Source organism: Macrobrachium nipponense, chromosome 1, assembly GCF_015104395.2.
Source record: "Macrobrachium nipponense isolate FS-2020 chromosome 1, ASM1510439v2, whole genome shotgun sequence".
In the NCBI taxonomy this organism is placed as follows: Eukaryota; Metazoa; Arthropoda; class Malacostraca; order Decapoda; family Palaemonidae; genus Macrobrachium; species Macrobrachium nipponense.
Window position 1 is genome coordinate 11,227,139 of NC_087200.1, and position 16,260 is coordinate 11,243,398.

The 16,260-nt window shown below is 38.2% G+C and overlaps 1 protein-coding gene across 1 annotated transcript in view; it reads right to left on the reverse strand.

Moving 5' to 3' along the window:
* Positions 1–617: 617 nt before the first annotated feature.
* Positions 618–16,260, reverse strand: part of LOC135219124 (secretin receptor-like) — a 260,998-nt gene continuing 245,355 nt past the window's right edge. The window contains exons 11-13 of the mRNA XM_064255577.1: positions 11,461–11,609; positions 10,103–10,286; positions 618–3,591 (exon numbers count right to left, since the gene is read on the reverse strand). Coding sequence (XP_064111647.1) covers positions 3,220–3,591; positions 10,103–10,286; positions 11,461–11,609 — 705 coding nt within the window. The 3' untranslated portion in view covers positions 618–3,219. The remainder of the gene's footprint in view (positions 3,592–10,102; positions 10,287–11,460; positions 11,610–16,260) is intronic.

The following is a 16,260-nucleotide window of genomic DNA, read 5'->3' on the forward strand; positions in this document are numbered from 1 at the left end:
GATTTGGCGGAGCGTTTAATAATATGAAACGGTTGCTCAGCTTACAGAAAAGACTGATAATTAGTTTATGCAAATGCGTTTCAATACAATGGAAAAAATAGATATTACAGTTACAATAAATCATAAGAGAACTGCTTCACAAAGCAAGATTCTGCAATACACATTTCGTCCCGCAAGACTTTTAGATTTCGTGTAAAACACCAAATGGCTTTGAAGATAAACTGAGTAATTTTACATAGTGTTGAACTTAATATCTTTACGTTTATTTGGTATCATTGCAGATCTGAGGTTGACATTCATGCGTTTACTTACCCGCATGTAAAAAAGGTATATACGTATATAACTATGTCTGCAAATAATTTTAAAAATCACATGTAATCTACTGGCTTGTAGCTTTCTGCTTCACGTCGTTTTCTATTTATTATGCATAGACATTGCCACTTTCTTGTGCTGAAATTTATATTTACAATATATAGTATATATATATATATATATATATATATACTATATATATATATATATATATATATATATATATATATACATATATATATATATATAATATATATATATATATATATATATATATATATATATGTATGTATGTATGTGTATGATTGTTTTATCTGAGCATGTACCACAATTCAAACAATCACGAATCATTCCTTTATATATAACGATATAAGTCATTACAACCTTTCAGTTTTACAAAAAAAAAAATCATGGTAAAATCGATCTTAAAATAAATATAAAAAAAGTTCTCTATAGAGAAATCACAGGTATCATAAACCAAGAAAGCTGCGTTGTACATTGGTTCTCGAGCAACGACCACATAAGAACAATAGATTAGGGGTACGATGCATTAATAAAGCCAGCCTGTGGGCACTACCTACTAAACCAAGATGGCGGCTGCCTTGATGCGGAAGTCAGGAATAACCTAATAAGACAATAACTTCTTTGGGCCAGCGAGAATCTAACGTCAACCTCATTTAATCCTCTATGTTTTATGTTTTGTAATGATTCATATATTTTCCATTTATCTTACACTGCATTCTGTAGAAATGATTTTTATTACTTAATAGTTTAAAATTCCTTTTGAAATAGTTGACTATTTAATTTTATAAACTCAATTTGTTTTTTTTCAAATGAGCCCAATCTTATGTCATACATTTGTTTTATGAGAGTTAATAATTTGTGTCAGGTAACAGTTTGGAATGGAATCATCGCTTCCCTTTCTACACTTTACTACACTTTTCTTACAAAAAAAAAAAATCCCCCCAAAAAAACTTTTCAAAAAAAATTACTTTTCTAAAAAAAACAATCCGTCACGATAGATGAAATCGACACGAATATGGAACATCAGGTTGCGTCCTTTTTTTTCTTAAATCTAGCGAGTATTGTGCAATTCCCAAACTCAAAGTTTCCACTATCAATTAAAAAAAAAAAAAGGATAATTCAAATCATGAATAAATCATATCGGCTGTTCTTACTTAAAAGTGTATTTAATTAGTGTATTTTGAAGTTTACATTATTCATTTGTTAGTCGTTTAGTATATCTTAAAATGAAATAACGAAATTATCATTAATGCAGCAGTGATTTATATTTTCGTTTTATTTGGATGATGGAGACACTGAGCTGTGAAATTGTTCATACAATGGTCACTAGAAGATGGACAAACATTGTTTTCTCCTTTAGTTTTATTTTATGATTTTAAACGGAAGACTTCACCAATGGTTTCAAGGTTTTATTTATGATAATTCATGCGATACATCTACTGTGATTGGTTAATAAAAGTTAGAAGAGCAAATGTAACATTGAAGCAGAATACCTACTACAGTATGCACCATTCCTTTGGCCAACGCACAACAAACTCCCCTGTTATTAAGGGACCAACAGCTTTACGTGACTTCCGAACCATGTCGAGAGTGAACTTCTAATCACCAGAAATACACATCTCTGACCCCTCAATGGAATGCGCGAGAATCGAACTCGCGTTCACCGCGGTGGCAGGCCAAGACCAAACCGACCACGCCACTGAGGCGCTTTAACTGCTAAGTTAACCAAACGACAAAAGCTACTTTTTCTAATACAATTCAAAAGATTTAACTCTTTAGTCACATCTTCGTCGCTTTGGTGACGTCTCTACTCAGAGTAGCTGTTTCAAGTTATATAAACATTTAAGTATAAAAAAAATGCAAAGAACTAGTTGTCAATGCTTTGAATGTTATTGTTAGCGTTTATAACTTTTGTTTGCCACTTATGGCGAGTTTGAACACTTTATCTTATCCCTAAAGTAGGTTAGATCACAGAATGTTTGATAAGCACGCATTTCTACCCTAAACCAAGATGGCGGACGATGGCTTCATATCCCGTCATGCTTGTTTTAAATGGCTGCTCCCCATCTATTGTTCTTATGTGATCGCTGCTCTCGAACGCCCTTCATCAAAACTTGAAAGAGAACTCATCCTCTCAAAAACTGAGTAAAAATCCCAGATATCCAAATAGGATATCTAAGTAGAAAGGGGAAGTAGAAATCTCTCATCTGCAGTTGTACTGATCATCAAAGGTTTGGAAAGATTTGTGTTTTCAAGGTAAAATCACAATTATTTTCTTTTTAAAGATTCTCTCTCTCTCTCTCTCTCTCTCTCTCTCTCTCTCTCTCTCTCTCTCTCTCTCTCTGTCATCCACACACATAGACTACGTAAATATCTCTCTACCAAGAATTTGCAGATGATAAAAATTTAGTAAAAACAATGTGGTTAGGAAATATGCATCATTCTGATGTAAGAAATCCCATTTTCAGTTGCCCGGAGAATCAGATCACATTCAATATATTTACAGAAGCACCATACATGAATCTTATTTACAGAGAAAGAAAGAAAAAAAAACACTTACTCATTCAAAGAGCATCTGAAGCTACAGTTCCGCCAACCGATCAAAAACTCTAAGCCTCAGAATTGCAACCCTTTCTCAAGAAAGTATCTCAGCGCTTCGGCTGCAACCCTGGTAAGTCTCAGAATTGCAACCCTTTCTCTAGAAAGTACTCTCAGCGTTTCTACTGCAACCTTAGCTCCACAGAATTGCAACCCTTTCTCTAGAAAGTACTCACGGTATTTCGGATGAAACCCTGGCTCCTCAGAATTGCAACCCGTTCACTATATAGTACTCTTGGCATTTCTGTTGCAACCCTGGTAAGCCTCAGAATTGCAAACCTTTCTCTAGAAAGTACTCTCAGCCAGTCCAGGCGAACTCGACAGAAGTGGCGACCCTTCGGAGGAAGTTTCCTTCTGCCGATCACAACCAGAGACCAGAGTCGCCTCCTGGGCGTTGCTCGCTTGTGGCAGCGAAGGAACCCCCGTCTTCGCCTTCAGTGACTTACAGGAGGTGCCGTGAGGCTCGCCTAAGTCGTGGGCATTGTGGGAGAGCGGTTGTAGAATGAGGGCCGATCCCAGCTCCCCCATATCGCCCAGGTTCGTGGAGTCGTCGGCGGCCTTACACCATGTGGAGTCTCCTGTCGCGAGTCGATTGTCTTCGTCCTCAGGGCCGTTGGCTCTCTGTAGTTCCACAACGGCAAGGCTCACTGTCAGAGACTGTGGAATTTAAGAAGATAAGATTAATAAATTTAGTAAAGAACTCTTGCATTGAGAATGAAATTCCTATCCAGAATACTTCCCTATGAGCAAAATTTATATACCGACACAGATAACTGACCTGCATTACGTCCACACTAAGCCACTCACCTCTATCTCACAAGGGCTCTCTCTCAATTCCAACACATCAACAACCATTCGACTCTAATACTTCCCCCACTTCTGAATAAATATACGCTTTCCACCAACAAGAAGTTAAGACACAAATCAATGTCAGGTTCATTCTGTCACAACTGAATCAAGGATGACCTCCCTGTCTAGAAGACTTCGAGGTTCATCAACAGTACAATGAAATCCCTTACATACACTACGCCACTCACCCATACCTTAGCAGCCTTCTCTCGTTTCATGGTTCGATCATGAGGGGAAAGTGAAGGATAAAGCTGGTGGAAAGCGCATAATAATTAAGAAGTGTTGGATAGATTGACTGATTGATGCAAAAATGCACCATGGCGTTACACTACTTAGGTCATCGACGAAGTGTTGGATAGGTGGAGAGGGGGAACTATTGGAACTGTTGTCATATACACCGCTACATTTTTTTTTTTATTTTTTTTTTTTTTTTGTATGTTCACAATTTTATCAAGATGCAATGTAGTTTACTATCCAATACACTCAACCTCGGGGATAACACCGAAGAGGAATTACGAGTGATAAGTGATTTGTCACCGTGTGTGTGTATGTATGCGTGTGTGTATGTGTATGAGCATCACCACATTATTTCAAAGACATCTCCCTCAAAACATGCCAAAATTAATCCTTGATAAAAAAAATATTAAAATAACTAAAAATACAGGCATGTTATGAACGCGACTATCCAACACTGTCAATCAGTCTTTGTAACAGTTCTAAGGACGCGTTCTTTTGAAGGACAAAACACACAAACACACACACACACACACACACACACACACACACACAGACAAAACAAATATTTAATGCGTCCATTGATCAACGAAATTACGCAACACGACGCATCGGGCCCCTGAATAACCTAAGTGTCAGCGATATCATAAAAGAAAAACTTAACAAGATATCATGATCTTATCAAATGAATACTAAGGAGAAAAGAGAGGAATTAGATCCAAAAACGCACAATGGAATCACCGCTCAAGTTGGCCTACTTTCTCCCTCGTTTATAGGACTTATGGACTACTGTGAATAAGACCGATTTTGTCAGACTCTCAGAATTTTTTTTATTGATTCTTCATCTGAAGTGATATACTATCTTTATTCAACGCTATCTCACCCCCCCCCCCCCCTAAAATATCGAATATTACCGCCTGATGATTATTATTAGTAGGGGACATAGACCATTTGATATTCTTAATAATAAGTTGGTTGCTAATGTTAGTCATGAAAGAAAGTGGAAAATAGAACCTAGAAAATTCCTACGGGTAGGGGCTAATATGTACTATAGTATATTCACATCAGCCGTGCATTTGATGTCTAGGCCAGTCCCTTACGACGCTCCTAATTGGCTGTCGATAAACCAATGGCAGGGCTGGAAGCTCTCAGTCTCTCTTGTGAGAGTTCACATAGGCAGGATGTACGTTCCATCTTTCCAGGTGAGGTGGAACATACATCCTTCCTATGTGAACTCTCGAGAGAGCCTGAGAGGAGTTTCCAGCCCTGTGATTGGGCTTATCAACAGCCAATCAGGAGCGTCGTAAGGGACTGGCCTAGACATCAAATGCACGGCTGATGTGAATCTACTATAGCAGAATTATACAGGAAGATGGCTATTCAAAGATATAGAACCACCTCTATACTCCTCCATATCTAGGAAGACTTACCTGTACAAAATCGATCAGCAATTAAGAAGTGATATCACACCTGGCCACAGTCAGGTATACTTATATATATATTATATATATATATATATATATATATATATATATATATATATATATATATATATATATACTATATATGAATTTTATCACATCACCGTGATCCATATACACGCATCAAGCTACAAATGTCCTTTAATATAAATTCGCTCTACCTCGTGTTAACCGAAAGTGAATATTTTAGTTGATAAGAAATTCATCGGTTCATATATATATATATATATATATATATATATATATATATATTGTATGTATGTGTGTACCCTTGCCGCAGCTCAATGCAATGGGCTTAATTCCCCTCTGCGTTATTCATTTCTTACGAATTTTCTAAAAATGCTTCTTACCGCCTTATGTAAGGCAGATTAAAAACTATTCACGTTAAGTAGCTCCGTAAACATCTCAGCGCTAAATATATGACCGTGTGTTTAAGTGTGTGTGTGGGGGGGGGGGGATTGGGTTGTGTAGGCAAAATGGAAGGACAGACAAATAGGGAAAATGAATCACTTGGTAGAAGATGAGGTGGAATAAACCTTCACGGACCAGTTGTTTAACCAAATTTATGCATAACTATTTTAACCTTTAAATAAAAAATAAAATAGAAAGTATAACATTTTGCTATGAAACATCTAAAATACGAGCAAAGAAGCTGTCTCTTACGGTGCATAGAGGATACGACACACGGAAAAACAAAATAGACATAGAGCACAGGTATACGTTCAATTACCTAATCGTATCAGACGTCTTTACGACAGAGAGAGAGAGAGAGAGAGAGAGAGAGAGAGTTTCTCGTCTATTTCCTGATATGAAAACGATATTTTAAAGAACAGATGGTTCCGGAGCAGAACGTAAACATTTGCCGGAACTGCAGTGGCGATGCATAAAGGAAACGGATGCAGAAATGCCAGCAAAAGAACGAAGGAGAGATGAAAGGAGCGGGGACAAGGAAACGGGCGTCTCTTGGAAGCGACAGAGGGTGATAAAGAATCCTTAGGAGAATAGTTTTGGGGCGAAGCACACCTATATTACTCTCCTCTCTCTCTCTCTCATATATATATATATATATATATATATATATATATATATATATATATATATATATATATATATATATATATATATATATTGTGACAAGCGTCATTCTGACACTTGTTTTGAACTTTCTTCTATTCATGAAGGATGAGGGAAATTGAAAGAATCGTTGGAGAAATAGAGGAACTGATTTTTGGGAAACACAAAATACAAGCAAAGAGTGTTGTTGTTGTGACTTTTGAGATAATTAGACTCATTGTTCATCCCCTATTGTTCCTTTCTTCCTTAACGATGTCTCGAGTACGAAAACATGGACTTGTGTCATCAGGCATCTGCGAAAATTGTCATTTTCATGTCTTGTCAATTAGGATTTATTTGCCTGTCATACCCAATTAAGATACCGGCCTTAAGCGGCTAACGACTTACCATTTCGAGAAAGGTAGAAGATTTTTGGGACCGCACCCCACCCCCCTCGCCTCCATTGTTCAAACTTCCCAGCCAAATCTTACAAGAGTCATTTGAAGGGATTGGGCCCCTAGAATTTGTTAAATGTCACACTCTCTCGCGCGTCGTCTCCACGACCTGACCCCGTACCCATATCCTTCTTTCAGCAGCGCTTCGCACCTGCAGCCCCCCCCCCCCCCCCCGCCTCCCCGCCCCCCGAGCTGAGCCCTGTCAACCCTAATTAGCACTTGTTTCTACTCTCTACTCCATGCCCTTCTCTGCCGGCTTTCAATGGCGCTTTCAAGTACCTACCGGGATTAGTGGCAGAAACCAAAGGACTGAGAGATATTGCCCGTTTTGACAGATGTCAGACAATATACTTCTGGTGCCCTATCAAATCGCATTTCGCCCTAGTCACTTAAGCGGTATCGTGCCGAGTCTGACGACGTGCCCATCCGCTTTGGTATAAGGAGGTCTTGGTGAAGATCTGCGGCTAGTTCCCACTTTTACCATACCGTCTGGAATCCAGACTCTGCCTTGACATCTGGGCCCGACATCCCACCTGTGTGTGTGTGTGTGTTCGAGTATACAAACAGCAGGTGGAATGAACCTTCTGTTTCACTTTATCCATCTCTAAACTTGAGCGCCATAAATCACGTTAAGGAAGGTGATACGGATTAGTATAAATCTACATCCAGTTCCCTCTTGTCTTCCCGAAAATTCATCACCAAAACAATGGGAATATAAATCAAAATAATACATCCTCTATATTACGTGGTACATTAAAAAATGCTGACGATCACCTCATTGCAAATGCTGTCATCAATGAGCAACCAGGGTTGAATGCCAGTCATCTGGCGTCACAGCTATCAGGGTCACTGATTTCACTGTGATTCTAAACACGGTTTTCAAACACAGACCAAAGTTAGAGGTTACATATCATAATATCGCCTAGTAAGTTACTCATTACAGTACAATGTCCGACTGTCTAAAATTACAAAATAAATTTCTGTAATATCTGCACTAACACACCCAAAGCTAAAGCATAAATTTCATTAATATCAGAGTAACTATTCACAATTACAGCATAAATATGAATGACATCTCCATGATTCATGCATAAATATCATAACTGTCTCCAATATTTCATGAAACGTGTGAATGTCGCTTCAATAAAATACTGTACGCCGGAATTAGACCTCCTAAAATTATATGCACGAAATTTTCATGTTTTGAGTTAAACTGGTCCATTCATTGAGGGAGATTACTCCGTCAAATGAATCACTACTTTCCGAAAAAAAACATCCGAAAGAGTGCAGACAAATACTTGAGCGATATAAACCAATAATTCACTTATAAGGTCCCGTGTGCAATGCCTTAACCTTTGACTTATCATATGCAGCGATAGTGATAATATATTAATGAATCGTTTACCTTGTCGTACTGAATCAATGATAATGAAAGCGTTATTGTTTTTCTCCTCTAAAGATGAGTCTTATTCATATGGAACATGCAAATTGGGACCAATGAATTGAAATTCATGCTTCCGAAGAATATAGCGTCCATTTGGAAGTGACAAAAGGTAATAGGAAATGCAGAAAGAAGAGATCAGTTATAATCGCGAAGTAAATAGATACAAACGTAAGAAAACTATCAGAAATATATGGAGAATTGTTTTAGCGCAGCAACAGCAATTGATTACGAATCATAATTCTCAAACCGAGACATCTTCATCGAATTCCTAGACTACCATATCCTCTCTCCTACGAATGACGGTAATCACCTGCTTACGAGGGGCTTATACATCGGAAAAAATCGTCTGAATTTACAGGTAATCCCCCTCTTCTCTGCACGACCAGTCTCTGCTAGGACACGATAGCTAAGCCGAGTCTCGTTACCGAGTTTCCAAGACGAGAAATTCCTGTCCCTTTCGGAAGCTAATGACCAGATTATACGTTCATCACTTTAAAAAAAAAATTAAATATCTGAGTTATTTTTCATTTTTATTTTTTTAACATTGCTGAACGTGAATGTTGCCAGTTCATAAACAAATTATTTCTTTTCTTCCTTCAACATCTACCTACGAAAGTAGCAATAAAAAATCAAGGAAGGGGAATATGGTATTTTAGATTTTTTTAAATTCATGTTGAAATACAGACCCGTTTGAAGTACGAAAAATAAAATTTTTAAACGAGTTTACAGATTCCCCAATAACTTCACAAATTGGATAAAAGGCAGAGAGAAGTTCACGCAAATGAGGTTATTAAAGAATAAGATATAATTTAACTGGCAAACAAAGATTGCGTCCTTTTGACAACCGACAAAAATAGACTCTGGGAAATAATAAGTCGAAAAGGGGCATGACATCCCAGGACGAATCAAACCCTTAATTTCTGCAAGAAATGGGGTCCTTCAGTGGAAAGGAAATCCTACATTCTAAGACAGAAGGACGCACTTTTCTTTCACAAATTGCAAGAAAAGTGAGCCCATCTGTTTTAGAGATGTAGGATTTTCTGTCCATTGATGGACTTACTTTTCTGGAAGAAAGTGAGTCTTTCAGTGGGTAAAAAAAAATCCTACATTCTAACACAGATCACACTTTTCTTGCAATTTCTACAAGACATATGAGCCCTGTGCATAGGAAATCCTTCACACTCTGGAAGAGATCACACTTTTCTTGCAATTTCTACGAGTAAATGAGCCCTGTGCGTAGAAAATCCTTTACGCTCTGTAACAGATCACACTTTTCTTGCAATTTCTACGAGCAAATGAGCTCTGCGAGTAGACAGTCTTTTACACGCTGGAACAGATAACACTTTTCTTACAATTTCTACGAGACAAATGAGCCCTGTGCGTAGAAAATGCTTTACACTCTGGAACAGATCACCCTTTTCTTGTAATTCCTACAAGAAAAATGAGCCCTGTGCGTAGACAATCCCTTACACTCTGGAACAGATCACACTTTTCTTACAATTTCTACGAGAAAAATGAGCCCTGTGAGTAGACAATCCTTTACACTCTGGAACAGATCACACTTTTCTTGCAATTCCTACAAGAAAATTTAATTCACGCCATAGAGTAGAAACCCTACCTCCTGAGAACAGAAAACATCCTCCTTTGCTCACCTGCTTGTTTAGGTCATCGCAGCTCGACCTCTCATTGACCAGACAGCTGGCGTGGGTAGGTGGACCGCCGTTCGTCTTCGACGTCCCCGACAGGAAGTTTGGATCGCTTCCAGCCCTCTGATCGCCCTCCGGCTTCTTCTTGTTCCCCCCCACCAGAAGGGTCCCGGGGGACGCCGTTCCTCGACTGTTCCGAAGGATAATAGGGTGAAGAAAATCTGGATGTGATTGCGTCATAACACTTGATGGGAGATGGGTTACTGACAATAAGTTTCAGAAAAGAGGAAAAATGGACAATTCACATTCGTTAAAAGACCTTTTCCTACAAAGACTTTCATCAAACGTATCCATTAACCTCTCTCTCTCTCTCTCTCTCTCTCTCTCTCTCTCTCTCTCTCTCTCTCTCTCTCTCTCTATCTAAAGAAACTGTAAAGTTGCTAAAAATTATTAATTCCATTGTTTTATACGAGAATTTGTACACACATACGTATACTTATTATTGTGCATACGTAAATGTCAACGCATTGCGAAGAGGCAAATAGATATGTATGCATACTCATATCTATTCATATAATACACATACACACACATTATGTATATGTATATGTATATATATATATATATATATATATATATATATATATATATATATATATATATATATATATATAGCATAAGCTACAAATGTCCTTTACCATCCAATTCGCTCTACCTCGGAATCAATATATTTTCATATATGTTAACCGAGGGGAAATTTTGTAGTTGATAATAATTTCGTCCTCTCGTGGATTCGAACCAGCGGACGAGATGGCCGAGTAAGTAACATCACTGAAGTCATGATTTCTCCTCTGTCCACTGGTTCGAATCCACGTCCAGAGGACGATAATTAATATCAACTAAAAAATTTCCCTTTCGGATAACATATACGAAAATATATTAATTCCGTAGTAGGGCGAATTGGATTGGGTATTAAAGGACATTTGAGCTGAATGTAGGTATATGAATCACGGTGATGTGATAAAAATGCATATATATATATATATATATATATATATATATATATATATTATATATATATATAAAATAAGTGTGTTTTTATGTGCATGGTCACCTTTCGAGAAACATTACTGAAGATAACAGAAAGACACCAACATCAAAGGAAAAAGTAACCTAACAAACACGCCTTCTTTCGTGACCAGGCAATTATCATCGCATCGTTCTGTACCCTCACTTCTTTCTCGCTAGGCTCAGTAGCGAGTGACAGGCGTTTCCAGAGTGTGACGAAATCGAGAAGCTAAAGAAGTTGAAATGCGACTGGTAGAATCCACACAGACAAAACAAAAACTTGGACCACACCTCACCTGAAGTAAGTTCTGGACTGAGAGAAGGCCGAATGGAAGTTCGTGCTCTTCTCCTGCTCTTGGGTCATGCGCCAGTGTTGCCAGATCTTCCGCAGTTCCAGCCTGACCTCGGCGTTCAGCAAGCAGTACAGAGTGGCGACGAAAAATCCCTGGTGGGGGGGAATAGAGATGGGGTTGTAGTTGTTGAATGTGATGGTTGTGAGTGACATTGCTGTTGGATACTTTCTAAACAGTAAAATAATATATGGGTATTACAGTAGCGTTTGTAACAGTATAAACTTTAGTACATAATAATAATAATAATAATAATAGTAGTAGTAGTAGTAGTAGTAGTTGCAGAAGTGGCATCAATGGAGGATAATTTCTAAAAAGTTTAATGTTATAGTTTTACAGTAAGATTTGTAGTAGTACATACGCAAAAAAAACTTTAAAAATAATACTAACAATAATAGTAATAATAATATTGGAAGGACACCCTCTTTCGAACAAGTTTTATTGAAAGATATTGCTGCATCAGCTGCATTTAACTTGTAAATAGTCTTCTCTATTTTTCTAATAATTGCTTTCTCTCTGCTATTACAACTAGCGAGTATTGCGCCGATATGATTCATCAGGAGGAGTCAATTTCAGGGATATTGCTTACAAATTTATTAATCACATTAAATAAACACATAGGTCAAAATATCGACTTATATTTTGACCTATTTGTGTATTTACTGTGATAAAAAAATTTGTAAGCAATATCCCTGAAACTGACTCCTCCTGATGAATCATATCGGTGCAATACTCGCCAGTTGTAATAGCGGAGAGAAAGCAATTATTTGAAAAATAGAGAAGACTATTTACGAGTTAAATGCAGCTGATGCAGCAATATCTCTCAATAATAATAATAATAATAATAATAAATAATAATAATAATAATAATAATAATAATAATAATAATAATAATAATAATAGTGGTATTACCACTGTGTAATCTCTAAGCTGCCTAATACAATAGTAGTATTAGTGTAGTACCTTCAGCATTTAAAAACCACAACAATAACTGATATTATTATTATTATTATTATTATTATTATTATTATTATTATTATTATTATTATTATTATTATTATTATGTAAGCAAGTTCCTCAAGAAAACAATTAACGAGGACACTGAGTCAGTGAAAGAATAATGTCACGTTCAGTCAGAAATTATTCATAATATTTTATTATTATTATTATTATTATTATTATTATTATCATTATTATTATTATTATTATTATTATTATTATTATTATTATTATTATTATTATTATTATTATTATTGACTGTCAGGAGACCTCTTTGAAACATGTGCTGTTGAAAGAAATGGCTGCGTTTATCTTGTAGAAATCCTCTGAAGCAGAAGAAAAGAATGTAGTCTACCAGTTTTCATCTCCCGACTCTTACATCATCAGTATGACTACTATGAAACTGTCTAAGAGGATCTCTTACCACGCGCAGGAGGGTCCTGTCAGGAACCACATCAGGATCGCACACCAGGAACTCATCTGCCCCCGCGGCGGTATTATCGGGAGAGCCCCTGACCAGCGAGGATCGCGTATACACCAGAATATACCAGCAATACCATAGAGAACGACAACCCCAGGAATAGAAACGCTGGACGAGGACGAGACAAGCAGAGCAACAGCCAATGGAAATTTGCGCCGCACCAGCAGCCAATAACAATTCCTACCGGCGTGACGTCACCCCACGTCACTTGACACCCGATGACGTCGCGCCTCCGTGCCTCGAAGATACGCACCGCAAGCATGAGGCGTGGCTCGAGAGAAAAGCTTTCTAGCCAATAGGATGGCAGCTCCACGCCGGCAACCAATGAAAGATCAGTATGCGGATGACCCCATGCTGACCCCCAACTATTCAAAGAGTGGATTCCACTAAGACAAACCGTGATCCGAGTCCCTCTCCCGGCACCAACCCGGGGGAAGGATACCATTAGATAGCCCTTACCACGCCTCTAGACACATAAAACAGTCCAATTTGCGTCACTCCAAGCACAGACTCAAGACACTACAAGCACGTAACTACGCACTAAAAGACAAATGGGTCGGTCCCATTCTTTCTCTCTCCTCCTGATACCTTCCTTTCACCCCCCCCCCCATAATTGCCCTTCGAAAACAATCGGTTGCACCCGAAGAACCCTCCATCCTATCCTATGCCCCCCCCCCCCCCACCCCCCCCCCCCCCTACAGTTAGTTATTGTCGGTGTCGGTGGGAGCTACTCTTTAAATAGCTGACCTCTACTAGATAAGTATGTCACTACTGTGCAGCACCGTGGTCTGAGTCCTACCTCCCCCCCCCCCCCAGGAGCCTTTGTGCGTGCCTTTTTGCCTTTTTCACACAATTATTACACAAGAATAATTAATAATCACAACACAAAAAGTACCACAAGCACTACATTGATGACCACCAGGCAAATGGGTCTGCCCCATTCTTTATTCCTCTCCCTCATGGCTTCTTTCACCTCCCTACTCCCCCCTTCCAAACCTTCGGGGGAGGGGGACACTTAGGAGTTCAAATCGATTGTAATCGAACCCTCACTCTATCCTAACCCCCCCCACCACCCTCCACCCCCCCCCCCCCCCAAACTTTACGTTCCGTTACACCGACAGTCTGCTCAGATCAATTGCCATGATCATTCTCGGTTGCAGCCGAGTGCAACGTTGGCCTGTCATCTCTTTTTTAGTCGTTCATGACATTTATACAAGCCAATTAAGACTTAATGAAATAGAACGTGATCATGGACAAGAATGCGGTTAAGTGCTCATTCATTGGCAGTTGAGACAGGTCGGTGGAACAGAAGGGGTAGGTGCCGTCTGCCGATGGATGAGAGGTTGTGTTCATGCGGTGAGGTCCAGACAGAGACTCATGTCATTGAAAATTGTCCACTTTCGGTACAGATCAGGCAGACATAAAACTTTACCACAGCTTTAGACTTGCTAGTAACCAGAACCGATTATGATGTAGTATGTAAAGTTGTACATAAGCTTCTTTCCTTGTATTGAATGTAACACGTTATTATAATGTGTAAAATGTAATTACAGGAACTTGTTGATGGCGTATAGTTAAATTGGTTTTGTTTTAGTTTTAGTACAATATATGTGTAATTGAAATTCATTTAGTTTGTATAAGAGATTTTACAAAATCTACTGTACTTAATTTTGTAATTTGGACCAAATACTCTTTTGTAAAATTCATATTATTTTGTATTGTGGTCAATAAAAATATCTATCTATCTATCTACAGAATCTGTAAAACTCTTAGGGCTTTGCCCGCCACATTTCATTTACACCAATGCCATAATTTGACGTGAAAATCTACTTCTGCCTCATGATGACGCTTGGCGCGTTACTCGCCAGTTGTAAGTAACAGAGAGAAAATCATCATAAGTAAGACAGAAAGGTATTTCTACGAGCTAATTGCAGCTGATGCAGTCATTTCTTTCAATAGCACATATTATTATTATTATTATTATTGTTTTTTTTTTTTGTTTTTTTTTTTTTGTTTTTTTTTTTTTTTTTGTTTTTTTTTTTTTTTTTGCTCTATCACAGTCCTCCAATTCGACTGGGTGGTATTTATAGTGTGGAGTTCCGGGTTGCATCCTGCCTCCTTAGGAGTCCATCACTTTTCTTACTATGTGTGCCGTTTCTAGGATCATACTCTTCTGCATGAGTCCTGGAGCTACTTCAGCCTCTAGTTTTTCTAGATTCCTTTTCAGGGATCTTGGGATCGTGCCTAGTGTTCCTATGATTATGGTTACGATTTCCACTGGCATATCCCATATCCTTCTTATTTCTATTTTCAGATCTTGATACTTATCCATTTTTTCACTCTCTTTCTCTTCAACTCTGGTGTCCCATGGTATTGCGACATCAATGAGTGATACTTTCTTCTTGACTTTGTCAATCAACGTCACGTCTGGTCTGTTTGCACGTATCACCCTATCCGTTCTGATACCATAGTCCCAGAGGATCTTTGCCTGATCGTTTTCTATCACTCCTTCAGGTTGGTGCTCGTACCACTTATTACTGCAAGGTAGCTGATGTTTCTTGCACAGGCTCCAGTGGAGGGCTTTTGCCACTGAATCATGCCTCTTTTTGTACTGGTTCTGTGCAGGTGCCGGGCATTCACTTGCTATGTGGTTTATGGTCTCATTTTTCGTATTGCACTTCCTACATATGGGAGAGATGTTATTTCCGTCTATCGTTCTTTGAACATATCTGGTTCTTAGGGCCTGATCTTGTGCCGCTGTTATCATTCCTTCAGTTTCCTTCTTTAGCTCTCCCCTCTGTAGCCATTGCCAATTGTCATCGCTGGCTAGTTCTTTAGTCTGTCTCATGTATTGTCCGTGCATTGGTTTGTTGTGCCAGTCCTCTGTTCTGTTTGTCTTTTTATTATTATTATTATTATTATTAAATAGGATACCTAGTGGTCTAGTCAAACTGTTGTAGTAACAATAGTAATAATATCAGAGCAAATATCACCCGAAAAGCCAATAGCGTGGGCACAGAATCAGTAAAGGAGTGATCTCACATTCAATAGTAAAATATTACTACTACTACTACTACTACTACTACTACTACTACTACTACTACTACTACTACTACTATTATTATTATAATTATCATTATTATTAAACCATATATCCCCCAAAAATCAATGAGCATGGACACTGAATCAGCAAAAAAATTAATTCAATATTCAACATTAAAATACATAGTCTACTTGAAGCAGCTTTCCATCCAGGGATTGGCTGC